The sequence below is a fragment of the Cricetulus griseus genome, chromosome 2, assembly GCF_003668045.3.
Source record: "Cricetulus griseus strain 17A/GY chromosome 2, alternate assembly CriGri-PICRH-1.0, whole genome shotgun sequence".
Taxonomy (NCBI): Eukaryota; Metazoa; Chordata; class Mammalia; order Rodentia; family Cricetidae; genus Cricetulus; species Cricetulus griseus.
Genome location: NC_048595.1, coordinates 439,939,745 through 439,962,539, shown reverse-complemented (window position 1 = coordinate 439,962,539; position 22,795 = coordinate 439,939,745). Strand labels below are relative to the sequence as shown.

The following is a 22,795-nucleotide window of genomic DNA, read 5'->3' as shown; positions in this document are numbered from 1 at the left end:
CATCTAACATGAGTGACCCACAGGTATACCTGAGTGAAGGAGTCACGGAGGCTCCACAGGACAGAAATGCCAGAGGCTGCTCAGGGAGCAGAGGTTCTCAAGGTAGGCTGTCCGGAGGCAGTGACTTTCAAGTTGGGCTCTGACAGAAGCATGAGAGTTTACCACAGGGAAAAAGAGTGAAGAGACTTTAGGTAAGAGGAATATCAGAGAAGGTGGCAGTAAGGACTGCTGACAGGAGCAATGACAAAGTGCCATGCCAAGACCCCAGAACCTCCTAGTAACCCATCAAATGCTCTCATCCCTCTGAGGGAAGGAGGCCATTCTACAGACAAGCGAATCAAGACATAACATTTTCACGGTCTCCTCAAGCACAGAAGCTCACAGTGAAGGCAACTTGTCCCATCATCACTAAGAGAATGTCTACAGTTTCTTCCACAAGATCCACCAAGGTGTGAAACATAGGACGTGAAAAATATCGAAGAGCAATAAGCTCAACACTAGTAGTTTGATCTTCTCCCTGGGGGATGGGGTGCTTGGGCAGCCAGTGGTCAGTTCCTGCTGGGAAGACATGCTGCTAAGCACAGGGGGAGAGGGCTCTTGGGCCACTACATGACATTTATACTCAGACAGCTGCCTTGGCATGAGATAGCCATGAGTTGTCACACAACGAGCCTACAAAGATAAGGCAGGGCTACTGAGTCCCCCAACACTCTGTATGAGGACACAGGGCAGGACAGTGAGGAGCCACTGAGGGCTGGAGAAAGGAGAAGGGAGGTTCCACCCCGAATCCCAGGAATATGTCTCTCAACATGATGGAGACACAGACCCTCGAAGCCTGGCATAATGTGTCCCATGTTCTAGAAGTTTCTGTGTGACCTCCTGATCTGATTATTTTATATTATGTGTGTCCTGAGTGTATGAATATATGACTGCAGTGCTAGGGGTCAAACCCGGGACCTTAAGGATATTGGACAAGTGTTCTAACCTGAGTTTTCAGTCAACCCAGATCTGAATACATCTTTAAAAAATATTTGCACTGCCACACAAATTTGAGGAGTCCTAAACATACTCCCCTCAACTCCTTCCTCTTATTCCTTTCCAGCTGCTCTCTCCTCTCCCTGCATTCACAATATTCCACAGTGACGCCAAATGCTCCCCACTGTCTAGTGCCTAGAAGTCACTACCCAGCATCCACCACACACCCTGTCCCCACCCCCTTCTGTTTCTTGAGGCATTTCTACACGGAAAACACCAGATGCTCTTCTTGAGGGGAGTTCAGAGGAAGCCAATCTCATTGCTACAGCCAGGGTACACCCTGAGAGAGCTCTCCATCCTCCCACCCTCATTCTGGGTTCCTCTGGGTTCGAACCCACCCCTACATTAAGTTAGTATTCCATCTTTTGGTGGTGTTGACTCTCTTAGATTCACTCCTTCCACCTGAGAAGATTATAAAATGGTAGAATGCAGAGCCTGCCAATAATTTCTCCCAATTATTTTAAGTCACTTTCTTCCCAATGAAGTGTTCACAGGAGACATTTAACAACACATCCATGTATGAGGAGTGGGGGGAACTTGATAAACAAGACTACTGTGGGGAAAAATGCAAACTAATCAAATGCACTATGTTCTGTGCACAGTCCAGCTGGGCCAAGCTGAACTTCAGAGGTGTCTTCTCAGAAAAATGGGGTAGGCCACCAATCACTGAAATTTTTGTCTTCAAGAGAATAAAGGGCCATGTCCCCATGCTCGGAGCAGAGAGTAAAGAAGGATGCCCAGTTCCAGCACAGACCAAGGGCCTGACTTCTGAGCAGCTTGTTTTTAAGAGAGGCTGTAGGTAGCAACCATCTCCATGACAACCACATGCTCAGTCTCCTGTGGACCACAAAGAAGCAGGTGGGCAAAGACGCATTTCCTTGATTCTTCCTGGAAAAAAATCTGTGCCTTTGGAGCAGAAAGACTCAGGAACAGGGACACAACTATATCAAGCAACGCTAGTCCCATACTGGGCACAGGTGGCTCTATTGTGGATGAAAGACTCCATGTTAGCCCTGGGTAATCTGCCAGCCTACTGACAAGCCTACATTTAAACTCCTGTATCCTCATAAAACATGGTTAACACAATGAGGTACCTCTGGGTCGATGAAGCTGGAGACCCTTAGGATACAGATGGGTGCCTGGAGTAGCATCTTGCCTTGCCAGTAAATTTTCGTTAGTGGCCACACCCCCTTGGGCGTGGCTTCATATGGGCTCTGTCTCTCTCTTGGGTCTCGGATTGCATCAGAAGGGCAGAGACCGCATCTTCTGGAGCAGGAATGCCGCAGCCGTTCTTTACTATTTTTCTTTGTAAGTTGTTCCTCAATAACACACCCATTTATGATTTATCTTGGGTCTAGTGAACTCATTAATACCCCGTTTTCAGGTGCCTAAGCAAATCTACTGTGGTGGTTTTGAAAGTTGATCCCCAGCTGGTGATGCTGTTTGGCTTGGTTCAGGAGGTGTGGTTCTTATGGAGAAAGTACAGGCCAGTCTTGGCATTAAAATTTCCTTGCCACTTCTAGCCAGCTCTCTCTGATTTGTGTGCATGGTTCGAGATGTGAGCTCTCTGCTTTCTGCTCTTGTCACCATGCCTGCTGCCCACTGCCTGCCACCAAGATGGATTCTTATTCCTCTAAAACTATAGACCCAAATAAACTCGTCTACAAGTTGCTTTTGATCATGGTGGCTTATCACAGAAAAGTAGTTAATACGCTTACTGAACAGTGGACCACAGAATCTAAATGTGATATGCAGAGTACAGCCACAGCACACTTCCTTCTGCTTGCAACCAGAGTAGTCCAGTTATCCACCAGGAAACTCCGAACCAAATCCCCCTAGGAATGACCATAACCCGGTGAATGACTTTTATTTTTTACTCTCACTAGAATGACACACACATAGTCAGGAGAATTCCAACATGGTTTAATGCTCTCACACACAGGTTGAAGCCACATTGCAGGATTCTCTGGAGTTTGTGCACAAGTCTACAGATGGTTAGTACCAGACCGAAGGATGTAGCTAGCACCTTTGATTTGACAAATAGCCAACACATGTGATATCCATGAGATACAGTAGGAACAATGATGCCACATGAGAGTAACCTGCAGAGTAACCATGTGGAGAGACCCCTTGGAAAGCTCAATTGTTCCACACTGAATGAGAAAAAACTCTGAGCATTGTCTAATTCCTCTTTAGGGCCAACAGGAGCATAGTGTGTGCAAAGACTGTTTTCTTAAGCCAGTTGAGACACAGCATGAACTATGAACACATGGACACGTTCATTAAGTGGGGATGAGCAGGTAGACTAGGCTAACTTGGTCTTACATGGAATTTTAAATTTCATTACTTCTTTTATTCAGGTTCCTTACTTGAGTTGAAGGCAAGGGCCTGGGACTTCTGTCCACACAGTCTGTGTGCTGTCACAGATTTTAGTTTTTGAAAAATCCCTAAGGGGAAGATGAACCTTCCTCCCGATGCTGTCAGCCACAGCAAGCACTTGATCATCAGGGCGAAATGGAAGTGGAATGCTCTCCCTCCATCCATTGGCCATTCTCATTATGCAAATTTGTCCCATCTACTCTCTGCTTCTGAAATTCTGATGAGTGATAGAGCTCTGTGAGGCCAGGGTGGGTTTAAGTAACAGGCATCCTTTATTCCTCCAGTCTCTGCTAGCATTATGCAGGGCATGAATAGCCAGCCAGACCAAAATAAAAATAAATACATCTATCTGGGTTAATGCTTCAGTCTATCTAAATATCCATTTAATGGCTTCCTGCTGAGGGTCCCTCCTTCAGTGGCTGAGTGAACAGTCTATGAAAAAGCTGAAAAGCTAATTACAAGTGCTAAAGCGCCTTATGTTACCCTAGCACATCGTTTAGCACAGATACCACCAGTTCAAGACAGCTAGGAGTGGAGTGCTCACCGAGATAACCACCGGAAGTCTGTACCGGTGCCCGAATACTCCACAATGCCTAAACAAGAACACTGGCTTCTCCTAAAGTAAGGGTTAAATATAATATCATGTCTTAATACAGAGAGATCCACGTATCTTATGCTTTATGTGTAAGTCAGTAATTCCTATTTTGCTATACACTGGTGAGAAAAAGCCTTGTAAGTGGTTTGGTAAGCAACAGATACTCCAAAGAATCTAGTGCATGGATAGGAGATTTCTTGATGTTCTTAATGCAGAAAGAAGACTCAGAGATGTCCATTTTGATGGCCAGGTGGGGTCAGCTACCAATGACCTACATTATGGAAATTGCTAGAGGTTTGAATATTAATGAATTACTGATAATGCTTGTGAAGACTGTGAAGACAACATCTTTGATGAAATAGTTGATGAAAAGCCCTATACAAAACTGTATATGCCGATGATGACATTTTGTAAGATTTTTTTAAAAGTGGAGTGTACCATGCATGGAAAAAGCCAGACTTGAGCAAACACAGAAAAGCATGTTACTCGAGGGAGTGGGAGATTGTTTCCATACGTTTATGCCTTCCACTTCCCTGTAATATCCATTTGCTATTTTCAATGGGGAAATAGAGAGTAGGGGAGGGGAACAGCCAGTGAAACAAAAGGAGCAAGAACGCCTCTCAAGGGCTTCTTCTGGGTAACTTGTCACACTGGTAACAGCGGGTGACCCCTTCAGCAGGAGTCATGGTGAACCCGAGAGAAAGCCACTGCCTCGGTGACCCTCCTTTGACTGTGAGAAAGGAGAAGTTGCCCTAGGGTATTTTAGAATCTGGCCTGATTGGGGGCAGGAGTAGGACTTTTTAACAATATGTCAATGAATTCATCATACAGCGCAGAAAAGAAGAAAGTGGGAAATAACAACAGTTAGGTATAAACTCAGGGCCGGGATCATGTCATGGGAGATACATGGGAAAGGTGGGAAAGTTCAAGGGACAAAGAAGGTCACAAACACTAGACATCAGGACAAGGCTCTGAGATTCAGAAAGTGCAGGCACCCTCACAGAGGAACACGTGATCCCTCATAGTTCTCTTCATGTGCAAAGTCCTCCGCACACTTTGCTCCCTGACGTCTGCCCTTGAGGGTGATCATCAGCTACGTGCTTGGGAACCTGGAAAAGTCTCCTTCAGAGGTCAATGGCAGTACCGTCCATCAGTGTCCCATGAGCCTCCCAATGCAGATGGCTGATTTTACCTGCGAAAACAAAGATGTGAACTCAGAATAAAGTTTCTCATCTCCACTCTCTGACGGCAGAGGCTTGCTTCAAAGTAGGCTGGGAAGAGGTGTGAGCACGCCCACCACAACCAAGAGGTTAGCTTGGGACCCTAGCTGTGCTTGTGTGGGGCTAGTTTGTGACACTAGCTGTGCTTGTGTGGGGCTAGTTTGTGACACTAGCTGTGCTTGTGTGGGAGTCAGACAGAATAAGCTGTGTGAGGTTCACTGAACAAGACCCAACGTATCCCATCTGAGTTAAGTCTCCCAGAACCAATAAGGATTTTATTTGCTCAGCAATTGTGCCATAAAATCAAAAATTCAGAATAATCAAGTTGAAAACCAGAACATTAATCAAAATGCAATTTTCAAATGACTGAAAAGGATCGTCAAAAGCTTTCTTTTTCAAAAAGAAAGTGGAACAATGCAGCCAGGAGCCTGCTCTCCAGAAAACAGGCCATCTCCAAGCCCAGGCCTCCCCCTCTCACCTCCCCGAGGTGCTGAGAGAGGCTGCCTACTCCTGAGGTAGAAAAGTAGAGAAAGAAAATGGCAGGAGTCTTGCTTGGGAGTCTTACTTCCAGCCATAGTGTAGGAGAAAGAAAAAACAGGCACAAGGGATTGGACCAGTCCTGACATGGGGTGAGGATGGGAGAAGTGCTCAACACCTGTCTGCTTGCCCAACCCCAGCCTGTACCAGCTCTCACTCTCCCGAGGTTGACTTTCTCTGCCCTGTCATGCCGTCCCAGGGAAAGGTAATGACCCTGAGCCCTCTGAGAAAGAAGCACCTAGAGACACTTAAGGACTAGAGTCTGAGATGTTCAGAATTGGCAACCAGTAAAACTTTTTCTTAAGGGTATGAATATCAAGAAAGAACTCACCCAGATGTAAAATGTATGCAAAAATGCCATTTGACAAACTTGTTTCTAAAGATGTCACTGGAACTCATGAACTCATAGAACATATATTTTCTTTTGTGTGTGTATGTCAGTGTATGTGTATGTGTATATGCTTATGTGTGTCAGTGTGTTTGATAGTATTTGTTATTCCGTGTAAACATGCGTATCATGTTAGTATGTGTGTTCGCGTGCTATCATGTTTGTCAGTGCATGTTAGGGGTGTTATTGTGTGTTTTAGTATGTCAGTGTATCAGTGTATGTGTTAGTGTGTGTGTTCATGTATGTTGGTATGTCTCAATATGTGTATCAGTGTGTTAGCGTGTGTATCAGTGGGTGTTACTGTATTAGTGTGTGTTGGTGTATCAGTATATGTGTTAGTGTATGTTGGTGCGTGTCAGTGTGTATATTTGTGTGTTAGTGTGGGGGGCCTATGAATGTGGAAGTTAGAGGACAGCCTCAGGTGTTGTTCCTCAGATGCTGTCCACCTTTTTTTTTTTTTTTTGAGACAATGTCTCTCACACCCTACAGCTCTCTGATTTGATTGGCCAGCAAACACAGAGATTCAGCCATTTCTGATTCATCCCCAATGATGGGATGACAAGTGCCACTGCCACACCTGGCTTTGACACTTGTTTTCTTAGATTCTCTTTCCATTCTGTCTTTCTTTCTCATATGCACACACACACTGTGTGCTCATGCAAGCAGACGGGGCACACATACAAGAGTAAATGCCACACCCTTGGAAGTAGTTTTATTCACCCTTCCATTAACTCTGAGCATATTAGCAAAGGTGAAAGCTAAGCGAAGGGCAGGTGGGTCAGAGGCCAGTCTGTTTGCCCATCTCACAGTCAAATAGCTGAAAGGGAGAGGAGATCAGAGCTTTCTGGGTGGGTATGCTAGTGTGGGTTTTAATCTTATGTGATTATTTCAACTCTTTAATCACACTTAGATTTATTTTTATCATTTGTTTTGTCTGTTCCTTTCTGGTTTTTTTTTTTTTCAGTTCATTCATTAAGAAAAACTGTTTCAGCTGGGCGTTGGTGACGCACGCCTTTAATCCCAGCACTCGGGAGGCAGAGGCAGGCGGATCTCTGTGAGTTTGAGGCCAGCCTGGTCTCCAGAGCGAGTGCCAGGATAGGCTCCAAAAGCTACACAGAGAAACCCTGTCTCAAAAAAACAAAAAAAAAAAAGAAAAGAAAAGAAAAACTGTTTCAAAATCCAAAGTGCAATTTATTTTAAACTTTAATTTTTTTAAGCTGAACATCATTGTGGTGTTGAAATGGATTCTTCCTGAGTACTCAAGGCCTGAATTCTTCAGCACACTAGGAAGTGGCACTCAGCTTTCAAACTCTGTCAGGGGTAAGTCTTCCATAATGGAGGTCTGTAGATAAGAGCTGTGACCGCCAGTACTCAAGGAACACAGATGAATGAATGGCCAAAGACACCAGGGTTTACTCAAGGAACACAGATGAATGGCCAAAGACACCAGGGTTTACTCAAGGAACACAGATGAATGGCCAAAGACACCAGGATTTACTCAAGGAACACAGATGAATGGCCAAAGACACCAGGGTTTCCCTGCAGCAGGACCACTCTGCAGAGGAAAACTCTATAGTCCAAGTACTTTCTGCAGGTCAGGGTTAGGGCGAAAGGCAGCACAGGGGCACAGGGTTGCATGAAGAGTCAGTGCAAACGGCCATCACGCCACAGTCCTAACCCTCTGCCACACTCTGCCTAGAAGGGAATTCTTCACTGTTTCTATTCCTTACAGCTTCCTTGTAGACCAATGGAACAGCATAATTGTGTTCCTCTCTCCCTTCCTCTCCATGCCCCTAAAATTTTCAACATTTGGCCTCAGGATTTGGACAGGTTCTGGGAAAACATGATTAAAACAAATGGCAAGTTGCTGGAGCTACGCCTTGAGTTCAATTTTGCCAGCTAATTGAATTTCACGTTATTGCACAAATGAGCTGTTGTTAAAACCCTCCCATTGCCTCACTGGAATCTTTTCAGTTAGCAAAAAGGTGATCAGCACACATCTACCTCCCCAAGAGTAATAGACATAAGAAACCATGAGGATAAGGAACATTTTAGACATGTTTCTACAAAAGTATCTATGATAAAGTATTAAGAAAGAAAAAATAGGAAGTATTAAGGAAGAAAAAACCCATTAGGTCAGTATGACCTCATTTCACTATGTGAAAATGGCTGAAAGGTTGGCAAGTGTTACACAGACTCTGTAGGCTAACTGCCCTAGAGCCACCATCAGGGAGGGACATGCTGAGGAACTCCCATTCCTTTGTCTCTAGACTGTGACTTATTTGTTTTTTCTATTTGTGTCATGCTTTATTGTCAAAGCTGATAACATATAAAAATAAAATAAATGAAGAAACCACCACAATTTTAAAATATCCTTAAAACACCAAAATTTTCAGAACAAAGAAAAAAAGATGATAGCCAACTCACCTTGTAAGTTGATTTCTTTCCATGAGCGTTCACCCACCTTATTTGATTTTATTAGCGATCTCTTTCAGAAGAACTTTGAGATCGTTAAGCTTGGGAAGGGAGAGAAAAAGAATTCGGTATTAAGTCAAATTTCCAACATTCCATTTTAAATGACAAGTATGTTAAACAGTAAATACTTGGGGCAGACCCTGCTTATTGCTTACTTATGATTAGCAGTTAGCAAACAAATCAACAGCAGCTTCATGAAATGCAAGCCAAAAAGGTTTCTTTCCTCCTAGATCCCACAAATTATGACGGCACAGGAGTAATGTATACAAATGTACATAAGGCATTAATTACTAATAAGATACAAATGAAGTTTTGCTATGTAAAAATATAACATTAACAAAAAATATAACGATAATAGTAAGATATGATTGTGTGTCTCCTAACACACACACAAACAGTAAACTCCAAAAATGTAACTTACATAACTTATACATAAGATTATTTTACATATTACATGAGATCTGCAACCTTGTTTTAAGTTATGTGCCACCTCGATGCACTTTATAAAAGTGTATGGACAGCTTCTGATTCCTGTGTGGTTGGCTCCTGGCTTGATAGGTGACTTACTAGGGAGGGGAGGGAGAGATGTTGAGGTTGGGCCTGTTTCCAGTGAGAGCCTCTTCCTTAAAAAAAAAACAAAACAAAACAAATAGAAACCATGATGGCTGCCAGCTGCCTCAGTGAACCCTGCACAGTGAGAAGCTACTGTTTCGGTTATAATGAGATGGAAAAGGGTTTTGCTCACCGCCCCCCACCAGGGGACTTTATTACTAAGGGAAATGGTATTAATAAACCACTTCAAGGAGAACAGAAGACTCTCAGGATAAAGTAAGTGGCACGGTGAAACACAAAAGATAGAAAAAATAAGCAAAACTAAGAGTTGGTTTTATGAAAAGATAAAACCAACAAACCTTTAGCTAGACTGCAATAAAAGCTGTTTCTGTTGTAGTGGTGCATTGACTTAAAGAACCAGGTATTGCTCAGGTCTGGATTTTCCCCAGATGTGGTGAGAACACAGTCTAACAGTCTCCTGCAACTATACTGATGGCCAGACAGGTACAAACCACACCTAGTTAGACAAAAACCACAAAGGCACCTGTCAGCACATACAAAACTCCTGCTCTAGGGACAGGCTGGTCACAGGTCATTAGGCCATATGCCAGATAAAACAAGTGTCTCACGAAAGACACACTTTAAGCACCTACATCCAGTGCTCTTCACCTCCCACTAGGGCAGGTTGCTAGCCACTCTGGTACTGGAACCTTACTTAGCCAGGGGCTTCTCTAAATATATACTACCTAATGAGACTGAATCAAGAATACAGAACCGGGGGTCTACAAAATAGCTCAGCAGGTACCTGCCAGTAAGCCTGGTGACCTAAGTTCAATCGCCCAGGCGTACACAGTTGAAGGAGAGAACCAGATTGTAAGAGTTGTTCTCTGACCTCCACACCTACAGTATGGCATGTGTACATGTGTGTGCACACACACAACTAAAATGTAATAATTATTTTTAAAGAAGACAAAGCTCAAACAAACTAGGAGCAAACAAGGAGAAAGACTCAGCGTCAAAGTGTTCCCAAGGAAAAGCTCAGGAACAGAGAGATGGCTTCATGAGCGAATACCATCCAACATTTAAACTCTTGTCCTGTTTAGACTCATCCACAAAACAGAAGAGGGACTGGTTCCAGGCTTCTTGTATGAGGCCAAAATTACCCTGTTCCCAAAATCTTACAAAGACAGCAAAGAGAACTATAGGCCAACATCCCAGTGAATGAAGATGCAAAAACATCAATAAAACAATAGGAAACTCAATTCAAGGACACATTAAAAAGAACATACCACACACCCTAACTAAGTGCCACCCTAACTAAGTGCAATTTATCCCTGGGAAATGAGGATGATTCTGCATGCTAGGTAGTGGTGTCACACACCTTTAATCCCAGCATTTGGAAGGGAGAGGCAGGCAGATCTCTTGTGAATTTGAGGCCAGCCTGATCTACAGAGAGAATTCCAGGACAGCCAGGGCTACACAGAGAAACCCTGTCTTGAAAAACCAAAAGGATGGTTTATCATGTGAAGACAAATGGATGAGGCAAACTAAATGGACAAAATGGGGGACGGAGTCAGCATAATCCACACACTGGATGCAGGAAAACCAGCAGAAAACTCCAGATTTTCTTTCAAGAAAATAAGGAGTTTTAGACACAGTAAAGACTATGAAGAAAGACTCCTATCACCGCATTTAACATCCCATCATCTCTAATACCGTAAGACAAGACTGGTATTCTAAGTGGTATTGGGAGGCCTAACCCATGTATGTGATCAGGTAAGAAAAGGAAAGAAAAACTATCTAGCTATGTTTGCATAAGGGTGTTTAAATAATATCTTGTGTAACAAGGACTCCACCAGAAACCTTTCATGGAAAAAAAATGGGATGAATTTGGTAAAATTGGTATTTTGCTATGGAAAACAATACAGAAGTTACTCAAAACATTAAAAACAACCCAGAAACCCCACTTCTGGTACCCAGCTAAAGAGCTGATGTCAGGAGGATGAGGCAGCTATGTTGTCCTGTTCACTGCAGCACTAGTCACAGACACAGAAATAACCCAAGTGTCAATCAATAGATTGATGGGTAAGGAAAATGTGATTTGTGTGCACAGTGGAGAACAATTCACCTTGAAGAAAGGAAGGAAATTCTACCATCTGCAGGAACACAGATGGTAGAATCCAGATGACACTGTGCTGAGTAAAATAAGCAAGGCACAGACAGGCAATCCCCTCCCACATGATCTCACTCCCATGTACAGTCTAAAATAGTCAAAGGAGTTAGGGAAGGGAGAAATACCAATGTATCTACTGTACACTGCAGTGAGAATGACTACTATTATACTGTGTTCATATGTTAATATCGACCTAGACATTACTATGTCTATATGCACGAGATGTGCTGAGATAATAGATCTTAAGTTGAATCCTAGGACATGTGCAGATAGCAATTATGTAAGTATGCAAATTAGCTGGACTGTGTTGTGGGGATAATTTTGCAATGTATACATGAATCAAAATGTCTAACTGTATACCTTAAATATGTTGAATTTGTGGCAATGATATCTCAATGGAGCTGTTTAAAAACAAAGTCAATTTAAAGGGAAAGCGAAAATGTGCTAAATTCTTGCTCTAGAAATCAAAATTCAGAACATGATCTCCAAAATTCTATGAATGGAAAACAAGGAATTTTGGTTTTTCATAATGGGAAGAAAAGAGGGCAGAGAATGTGACAGAAAGGGAGGTAGAGGCAGTGAGACAGTTCATAGGATGTGGAGGGGCCTGCACTGTGTGTCTAGGGTTTCCAATACTGGTAATCATTTTGTGATGTATGCATGCATCAAAATGTCCAACTGAATACCTTAAATATATTCACAGTGGCAGGAACTTGAGGGAGCTAGTCATATCACATCCACAGTAAGAGCAAGGAAAATGAATACATGCATACCTAAACTATACGCTATTCTCATACACTCTAGGACCCAAACCCAGGGGATGGTGCCACCCACAATGGACTGGGTCTTCCTTCACCCATTAATGTAATTAAGACAGTCCCTTACTGACATGCCCATAGGACAAACTGATCTAGACAGCTACTCACTGAGACCCTCTTCCAAGGTGATTTCAGATTGTGTCAAATTGACAGTTAAATATAAAGGAAGTGGCACTTTTGGGCAATTCTACATGAGGGCTGGGAGTTTAAGAAGTAATTCTGCTCCAGGCCCCAGATCCTAGGCAATCAAGCAGACAGCTGAACAGGACCATATCTAATTTTTTAACAATGTATATCTTCTTTTGTTTTCTGACCCTACGCACCAGACTACAGCTGAAAACTCAAAGACATTAAAGATAAAACAAATCATTCCAGAACTCTGAGCCATACCTTTGTATCCAGTTGTCTAAACCGATGCCTCATCCTGCAAAGGAGATTAGAAAATAAACTAAGACAAAGTGTCTGAGGGAGGCTCTTTGGCCCTGTTTCCATCTCTCAAAGGACAGAAGTTAGATTATGATAGTCTTCAGTTTGGGCTCAGGCCAGTGCCAGCTGCACATCTCTTTGATTTCCTGTCTCATCCCAGTTAGAAAGACAGAAGTTATGCTGTCTGCTGACAGGGTGGTGAGAGTTGACTCAGAAGATCTACCTTGCTCCACATTCAAAATATGGGAGTCTAGAAAACAGGCATCCATGCTGTCTCAGGAGAAAGAGCCTGCTGTATGCCTTGGTAGCTGTGTTGATTCTAACAAACAGATAAGTTGTACTCATATTTACACCTACTGGTTAGAGGATATTTTTGAGGTGGTTTAAGCTCTTAGGAAAAGTGACAGCTGTCACTGAGGAAGGTCAACCTCCACAATAGGAAGAGCAGGCTTTCAAAGACTCGTAATACACTACTTATATACCATCTGCAGACTTGACTGATGTCCCTACTTCTTCAAGAAATTTGGTGATGGGGGGGATGCATAGAGATTTATAAAAGCCCACACACAATTTAAAAATGACAGTCAGCACTTGATAGATAGCTTATAACAAGCCACCTTCTGCCTCTCTCTAGTTGAGCATTGCAGAGATAAACGTGCTAGTGGCCCCTGCAAGAATGACCTCTAAGTCTTCTTGGAACTCACTTCTGCAGCTGTGGCTCTTGTTTCTTGGCTCTGCAGATGCTAATGGCTATCCTTCTTCTCCCTTCTCATCTTCTGTTTGTTTAAGACCGAGTTTCTCTGTATAGCCCTGGCTGTCTTGGAACTCACACTGTAGACCAGGCTGGTTTTGAACTCAGAGATCTGCTTGCCTCTGCCTCCTGAGTGCTAGGATTAAAGGCATGGGCCACCACCACCTGGCTCAGCTGTTAAAGGCTGGGCTAACAACCAAAATGTCTTTCCTTCTACACTCAAGGTCTCAGCACCTTGAACACAGATCATCTCACTGTCCCAAGAGAAAGTGTAGCCTCCAAGGACTTTCTATCCCATGTTCTTTAGGGGAACAATCAGATTAACTGAGTTGTGATCTCTCCCTGTGTTGAGGGAGTGCCATATGTCTAAGTGTTTGTCATCTACAATTGCCTCGGTAGTATTGTTGAGGTACTATCATTCTCCAATGAAAACATGCCTTACTGAGCACGCTCAGACCTGCCTTAGTCCTTCCAGTTTACATATACAAGGGTGCCTTGTCACAGAAATGAATGACTGACTTACTCCTCTGAGCTGTCATTGGCTTTCGTGTTGATCTTGACAAGGTAATTCTCCTTCATGACTCCCTCCCATGCCAAAGTCTCATTGTCCTCATTTCTGAAACCTGAAATAATGAGAAAAGGAAAACGTTCAGGTTGACTGTCTCTCTCCATTTCTGGAACCAATGTATGCCAGAAAGAGAGACTCTGGAACTAAGGCAACTAAATTCGTCTGCACCAGCAGATCTGACTACTGACAGGAGCAGAGTGATGGGATATCAATGGATTTCTCAGTAAGAATGAGGGTGGGAACTGCTGTGTGGCCTGAGAATGCAATCTTTATTCTAAGTAGATATCCATTTGAACCTTGTCTGTGTCTTTTGAGACTTAGATCACTAATGATTTGGGTGCCCACGTTTCCTTAAGTCCTACTACTGTTGGATGACATGGAAATGCTAAGCCATTTAGTTGGATACTAACTACAGGCATTCTGACTTTCAATCTAAAACCAGGAGGTCTTTAGAGAAGGGTAACCTGATGACATTGCTTTTACTCTGAAACAGGTGGCCTGGGAGGGGATCATGAAGAAACCCTTACTCTAGTCTTCCCCTTTCTTCTAAGCCAGGGTGAACTGTACAAACTGGCCTGTGATCTGTTCCACAGAGATTCTTACTTCAATTTCTTATGGTGTCTGGGCCTTTCAGATGGAGGCAAAAACAAAAAACAAAAAACAAAAAAAAAACCCCAGCATCAAGGTCTTTAATGTTTGCAATGGACACCAAACTCCAGAAATTCATGGGAACAAGAAAGAGATGTTTGTGTAGGTGGCCACTTGGAATAGACTTGTGGTTTGTTTGTTTGGTTGGTTAGTTTTTTTTTGGAGGGGGTTCTCTTCCTTCCTTCCTTCCTTCCTTCCTTCCTTCCTTCCTTCCTTCCTTTCTTCCTTTCTTCAAGACAGGATTTCTCTGTAACTGCCTTGGCTGTCCTGGAATTCACTTTGTACACCAGGCTGGTCTTAAACTCACTGAGATCAGCCTGCCTCTGCCTCTGCCTCTGCCTCCCAAGTACTGGGTTTAAAGGTGTGTGCCACCATGTCCAGTAATTTGTGTAGATTTTACCCTTAACTTATCATTTAAATGTGTATAGTCTCATGTTGGAGTTCATAAACTTTAATGCCTTACTGAATTGAGAAAAATTAATTGGGTATCAAAGTAATATGCGGGTGACTGGATTTGAGAAAATTCCATACAGCAAACATCTCTTTATCTTTAAATGGCCGTTATTACTTTTCAAAACAGTTCCCAACCAATTTCCTTTCCAGCGTATTTTGGAGTAGTTTCCAATGTCTTTCCTTCAAACTAAATTTTAGAACTCAACAATACAAGATTGAAACTTCTAGACACAGGCAGTCAGAACAAGAATGACAAACAGCCAAGTAAAATGGCCTGCTTCCTTAACAGCCAGGGAGAAGCTAGCTGAAATGGGGGCCTAGCATTTTCACCAACTATACTGAAAAATTAGCAGGCTCTAAAGTACATATTTGTGCCTACTCATCTTATGGGAAAAGTCCATCCATGGTTACAACTTAATAGAGGGTGAGAAGACTGTGGGAGACATTACCCAATGAACTAGAGATAATATGTATTCTTTATCTGGACATTTCTCTCCTAGAATTAACATTAAAATGATTATGTGCTCAAAATACACATATATCACTTTTTATCATGACATCATATGTTACTAAGAATAAAACCAGGGCTAGAGAGATGGTTAGGTGGTTATGAATGTTAGCTGCTTTCCCAGAGGATCTGAATTCAGTTCCAAGTACCTATGTTGGGCAGCTCACAACCACGTATCACTCCAGATCCAGGAGGATCAAGTGCCTTGTCTTCTGCAGGCACCTGGGATTATATCCACACACTCACATGGAGACACACACAACACATAATTACACTGCACATTTAACAGGAAGGGCTTGATTAAGTTAACTACACTACATCCATACACTAGAATATTTCATAGTTGAAATTCTTAGCATAGGCATTATTTGTTTATAGAATTAAACATGTTTGCAGTGTATTATCAGCTAAATAAATGAACCAATTATTCTATGAATGTATATGCATACTACACTCCAGGAAATTTACATTCCCACAGAAATCAATGACAGCTGTTGGCATTTATCTCTGAACGATGGTCATATCTACCCTCAATCCTTACTTGTGCTTTTCTGTATTTTTCAAATGTTCTATAAAGAGTATATGTTGCCTTCCAAAACAGAAAAGAAACAATATATTTTCTAAAAATGCAATTTTTTCTGACTTGATGATATTGCCAAACAATCAAGAAAAAGAAAGAAAGGAAGAAAGAAAGAAAGTTTGAAGCCTGACTTTCTGAGCATTATTTGAAAAAAAAATCTTGTAGTTTTTCCTCCAAAGAAGGGCAATTTCAAAATTAATGGCATCCCCATCATTTGGAGGCAAACACAAAATGCGCTTATGGAATGAGATGCCAGCTGGAGTCCCTGGGAAAGGCAGAGAGAGTGCTGTGTTTTCTGGTGACTAATTCTAGTGAGCACGGAGTGACTCTGCTGGCTAGAGAGCCTCTGTTGAGGGAACTGGGCCCATCACCACCACCATTGGGGAGAGTGGGCCTGTATTTCTGTTTCTTTATCTCCTCCTGAGAGTAAGATCTGTTGGAAGAGGGCAGGTACCATTGCTTCTTCCAACTGTCCATAGAGCATCTCTCTCCCAGTGTCTCCCTGGGGAGATGAATAAAGAACGGACATTTCTGACACACATGTTTGCTTCCTTAAGCTGAAACTCCTTCCTATTGGCTGGCTAGACAAGGGGGCTCTGTTTCCAGTTGATGTTCTTACCTTGCCTCGATGTGATGCTTTTGTCCTTCTCCTTAAGCCGGCCCTGAAGCCAGGAGCTGATCTGCCTTCCTGACACCGAGTTCCCTGGTTCTGCTGATCCCAGGCTGAGTGTGTCAGAGCCTCGGAGAATGGACCAGTACTCCACCCAGTCCCCATCAGTCCATGCCCAACCCGAGTCAGTGTGATGGACAGTTCTCTAGAACATTCATTCCATTTCCAGAAAATACTGAATATTAAACTCTGATTTTGTTCTTTACACTGAGTTAAAACAATCCTCATTGTAACAGATACATGTGTGCATGTATGTGTATGTGTGTGCATATGTGTGTGTGTGTGTGTGTGTGTGTGTGTGTGTACATGTGTGTATGAGTACGGGTTCACATGTGAGCTATGTGTACATAGCCTTTGTATCTGTGTAATACATAAGTATATACATGTGTGTAGAGATCAAAGGGTAAGCATTAGGTGTTTTCCTCAACCACCATCCACCTTTTTTCTTTGAGACAGTGCCCCCCAGTGAACCTGGGGCCCCCTGATTGGTTATAGGGGGCAAGCAACCTATAGGGATCCTCCTGTCTCTGCCTCCAGCAATGGCATTCCAGGCATGTACCGCCGTGTCTGGCCTTTTACATGTGTGCCATAGATTTGAACTCAAGTGCTTATGCTTGGGAGGCAAGGCTTTTGTCAATGGAACAAAATACAAGAAACCTCATAAACCTAAGGCATTGATTGTGCGCCTGAGTCTTCTCCAAGATCCTGGAGACGCTCTCATACACATGATCTCAAGAAGGAAGCAAATCTAGACCCAGCCATGTCACCAAAAGCCTCTGACGTTTGGATGTGGTTCTTGAGTCCATTCCGATTCTACATCTGCACTTGCAGTTTCCATCCTGAATCTGAAGACTTCCACTGTTTTAGTTAGTAATGGCTCAGTTTGTTAGCCAAGGCAAAACAATGGGGAGAAAGACAGCCACTTATCCAAATTGTCAAAATACTTTCATCAAGAAAGACAATTACACATGTGTAGTGGTTAATGACACTCCCAAAGCGTCATTTAATGTCTTGGGATGACACCATTAGAGTACGGAGATTCCTCCTGATGCAGCCTGATTGAAAACTGGGGGTGCGTTTATATTCTGAAAGCCAGGATATAGGCCAGGTCTTGGGATGGGACTGAAGGTCAGTCATGAGTATCTTGCCTCCAGTTCAATGTGAAGGGTCCCACAAAAATGATGGTTCTTTGCACTTAAAAGGTGTCATAATTGCCACCACTTACCATATCTAGGAAAGTGATATTTTTACCTTCAGAATCATAATATTTGGGATTCCATCAAAGAGAAGTGGTCAGCCCAAAGTGATATGTAAATCTGGTAGTGGAAGTTCATGTCCATTTCACCACATACCATGGGGCAAATGACTGGAACACCACGCACAGTTGACCATTATCAAAGGACAGGCACCAGAATGGCATGAAGCCATGAGAGTGGTGCTGTAATGGAGACCCGGGAATACAGAGGTGCCAACAGTGTGCTGTAGGCAACAGGCAGCAAACAAAACCTCCTCTGGAGAGTTGCACTGTGGACTGCAACCAGTGAAATGACAGGGGCAGGGCAGTCCTTTGGGAGGTCACGCTCTGCTTCATTGTTCCCCAGATACCAGGCATGGACCTTTAGAATTCGACATTAGCCCTTCTGGGTTTTCATCTGCCTTGAGATGCTGTCTCCTTCCTATTGCTTATCCTTCCTTCCTGGGGTAGAAATATAAATCTGTCTGCCCCATCACTGGACCTTAGATGTATGCAACTTAGATACTTGCAAAGGCTCACACCTGAGTTTTCATGGATCTTAAATGAGACATTGAGTTTAGATGTTTGAACAATACTGGAATAATAGCTAAGACTTCAGGGACCATAAGAATGAAAAAATTTGTTTTGTATTGTGAGACAGACATGAAGATTTGGGAACCAGAAGTAGAATGACACTGGTTGAGTGAGTTTCCCCCCAAAGTCCCATGTGCTAAAGGATTGCCCTCCAAGATGGCACTATGGGGGGGGTGGTGACACCTTCAAGAGGAAGGGCCCAGAGAGCTCTTAAAGGTGATATTGAGATCCATTTCTGAGTAACCTGCTACCTGGCAGATGATATAACTAATCTGCTCTGTCAAACATTCTCTGCCAGGTTCAAAGCAATGGAGCCACCCAGTCTTGAACTGGAATCTCTAGCACCGAGCCAAGTGAACCTTTGTTCTTTATAAGCTAGTTATTATCTGAGGTGTTTCATTATAGTGATAGAAAGCTGACTAACACAAGCACCCCAAAAAGTCATTCACCCTGTTGAAAGTCTGGCTAAACCTTCCAAAAAAAAAGTAACTTCACAGGGGCTGGAGAGATGGCTCAGAGGTTAAAAGCACAGATGGCTATTCCATAGGTCCTGAGTTCAATTCCCAGCAACCACATGGTGGCTCACAACCACCTTGAATGGGATCTGGTGCCCTCTTCTGGTGTGCAGATACACATGGAGCAGAATGTTGTATCCGTAATAAGTAAATAAAATCTTTTTTTAAAAAAAAGTAACTTTACAGAAGTAGTAGGAGGAGAGAGAGAGAGAGAGAGAGAGAGAGAGAGAGAGAGAGAGAGAGAGAGAGAGAGAAGAAGAAGAAGAAGAAGAAGAAGAAGAAGAAGAAGAAGAAGAAGAAGAAGAAGAAGAAGAAGAAGAAGAAGGAAGAAGGAAATCCTAAAACCAAAGTCCTGGTTTCACACTATTCATGAATCCTAGTAGGGAAATACCTTATTGTGTTCGTCCCAGAGTCATACCCAGCAGCCCTGGAGTGTGTCCCAACCTACCCTGTCCCTTGAGGTGTGCGTTGGCTGGCCTGACACCTGATCTTCAGAGACATACAATGAGCTGATTGTAGTGACTCAGATCACACGCCCCCTGAAATGAACCACCACTCTGGAACCTGATCCCCCACAGGTAACCCACTCACAGCAGGCAGACGACTCCATGTTCTTCTCTTTACAGCAGCATTTGAAACATTTCTTCACCACCATGTAAAAGTATGCGAAGACGACGAAGGGGAAGGGAATGTTGAGGCGGTTGCAGTACTCCTGCACCAGGAAGTACCGCTGGAACTTCCAGACCTGATCATTGTTCTCCTGTACGGTGCCCACCGTGTAGCTGGCAGAGGAGAGAGAAGACACTGCTTAGAGATGTGTACTACCCATGTGCACTCCATTTGCCTACGATGGTAACACGGCTGGGCAGCCAGCCATGTGGTGGTCTAGGCCAAGCAGGTTGGAGGGGTCCATATTGATACCACAGCCAGGACAGTGTGGTACAAGCCACCTGTTGGCCTCGGTGTGGATCTGGCTTTGGTTCTCTTTTCATTTTTGTTTCTGATCTGATCACACAAGAAAAATGTGCAGTGAACTTCAAAACGATCTTGCTTTCCAAACTTTTCCATGATACGCTTTGCTCATCAATCTGTTATTGTGCTAGTTACAAAGAGGCCAGGGTGTTGACTCCCTCTGGAAAACGCTACCCCTACCTTTATGTGTCTAATTGAAACAGTCTGGAGAAAGTTTGCTTGCATTTCTCAAGAACCTCAGACAAAAAGCCAAAATGGCTGCACCAAGGATGCCTGCCTCTCATGGTTAGGGAAAGCTGGGGAACAAGCTTTGGAAGGAGAAGGTGAGATGGACTCTAGGAAGAGCTGTTACCTGTGAGCTGTATAGATCCAAATACAGACATACACAATTACATTTGGGGAGAAAAGTTGAGGGTTGTCCTATGGTGTGTCAAGAAGGGCAGACCTGACTTTCTGTGAACAGTGAATGTAGGGACTCTAGCCCACTCAAGGTGTGGCTCTGGCAGGCCCCGCCCTTCTCCCCAACTCCCTCTGCCTTGCTAAACCACTAGATTACAGTCCCATAGCTAACCCCCAAGGCCCATTCCCTTATTTGACCAATCCCTCCTCCTGAGGCTGACTACCAAGGTCCAGTAATCGAAAGTCCCCTTTGGCTCACCTAATTAACATGCCCAACTAAAGTTAAATACCTCATCTTAACCCAGGTTTCCCCTTGTACCTTTATAAACTTCCATTTGCCTATGTACCACGTCTGTCTCCTCTCTATCCAGAGGCTGACCTTTGTCCTCCAGGACAATTACCCCACCCCTTCCCCTTCTTCCCTTCTAATTTTCCTCTATCTCCTGTCTTTGTCCCTTATCCCTGCCCTCTGTCCCTCTGGGGCAAATACACCTCCTTTGTGCTGAGAACTTGGTCTTGGGGGTCCGGAACCCATACTTTTCCTTTCAGTAAACATGTGGACATGAACAGGCACACAGTTTCTGGAAACCAAGAAGGAAAAGAGTTGTCTCTCTCCACCTAAGGAACAATGCTGACTCGTTGACTGTGAAGATTACAAGCCAATGTACTAGCAGTACTCGGCTCGCTCCAGTACAGAGGAAGTTAACAGAGCTCACAGTGAGGATGGTTATGAGTCCACCCACAGTTTAGAAATTTCATTCAAGTGTTTCATCTGAGCAAGTCAACTGAGACCCTGTTTCATTTGAGTAAAGTGCATATTACTTTGGCTGAGGTGCATTGTGGGAACTAACCGGGCAAGAATTCACACCCCTCTTCTAACTCTTGATAGGGCGTCAGAAAGCTGAATAGAGGTCTCTGCCAAACACCACAGATTTATAGGAACTGTGAGCACCGTGAAATAGACAACACTACAACCCAGAAGAATCTGAAAGGTTACGGCTTCTAAAAGGAAAAAGAAAACATTTCCAAAGGAAAATTGTCTCTAAATGGAGACATGGGCTCTCAATTTTCTAACCAGAAGTATGCTTTCCCATTTCTTTGAATTTTGCTGAGCACCGAGAAACTCACTCTGATCTCTGCTTCTTTTTCCATTTGGATTCAGCAATAGCAGGACAGTGGCAGGGAGAAGACGTAGCAACTGATTACCACCAGCCTGTAACATTTTTAGCTTGACTTAAAAGTTTCTTTTCTTTTTTATAAAGAGCCTTAAAAGCTTTCATCATTTTGACCCAGTGGCTTCAGTCCTGGGAGTTCAAGCTAGGGAGGAGGAGACAGTGATAAAACTATACAGAAATGGCCCCACCCACGAGGCTCCTCATCTGCAGACGAGAGCCACTGTGCCCCTCACCGAGAAGGAAAGAACAGCCTATGCACTCGACATCGAGAGCATGCCTCCTGGTTATGGATGACGACGGGTGTGATTTCATTATGCGGCCGCTGAAATCAGGTTTATAAATAATTTTTGTACTTTGGAAAAAATGTATACGTTAAGTGGAAATAACGAGACTCAGACTCGTACTTGCGGCACAGTCTCACCACATGAGTCATGACGCTGGGGAGAAGTGGAGCTGTCACTGGCAGTGGCAACTCCGGTATATCAGCTGGGCTTGGTTCTCCTGCCCTGATACTTGCCAGGTATGAAGTCTGAACGCTGCACATAATTATTACAATGCTGGTTTTACATTCTACGTGGAACTCTTGATAGCAATGACTTTGAAGTAACCAGAACACCAACGGTATAAAATAGAGAACGCTTTCGATATGCAAGGCATCGATTTATTGATTTCTCTGTGCTTTCCTATAGTTCAAGCACCTCCAGCTCACTACATAGCTGAGGATGATCTTGAACTACCCGTTCTCCTGCCTCCATCTCTCAGGGCTGGATTGCTGGCATAAGCCACAGACACCTGCCATATGTGGTGCTTCAGACCCAACACCAAGCTTCAAACATGCTAGGCGAGCTCTCTGTTATCTGGGCTACATCCCCAGTCCCTACAGGATGTTACTCTAGGCAGCCTATTTGTGTTGACTACTTTAATATGCAAATAACACTGTAAGTGCTGTTATCGTCTAAAACAAACAGATTGGGAAACCAAGGCACAGAAAGGGCAGGCAAACTGAAGTGTTGAAGCTGGAATTTGGTCTAGCAATTTGTCCCCCGGGTCTGCTGGACATCAGAAGAGCAAAATTTGTGATATTATGATAGTTTTACTGTTTCCAAGGGGTTTGATTGGATGACTTGTCA

The 22,795-nt window shown here is 43.4% G+C and overlaps 1 protein-coding gene across 1 annotated transcript in view; it reads right to left on the bottom strand.

The window, feature by feature from the left end:
• Window positions 1-2,937: 2,937 nt before the first annotated feature.
• The window catches only part of Trpm8 (transient receptor potential cation channel subfamily M member 8), a 69,606-nt gene continuing 49,748 nt past the window's right edge, over window positions 2,938-22,795 (bottom strand). The window contains exons 20-24 of the mRNA XM_027395990.1: window positions 19,711-19,901; window positions 13,873-13,972; window positions 12,563-12,596; window positions 8,582-8,670; window positions 2,938-5,201 (exon numbers count right to left, since the gene is read on the bottom strand). Of these exons, the coding sequence (XP_027251791.1) occupies window positions 8,620-8,670; window positions 12,563-12,596; window positions 13,873-13,972; window positions 19,711-19,901 (376 nt within the window). The 3' untranslated portion in view covers window positions 2,938-5,201; window positions 8,582-8,619. The remainder of the gene's footprint in view (window positions 5,202-8,581; window positions 8,671-12,562; window positions 12,597-13,872; window positions 13,973-19,710; window positions 19,902-22,795) is intronic.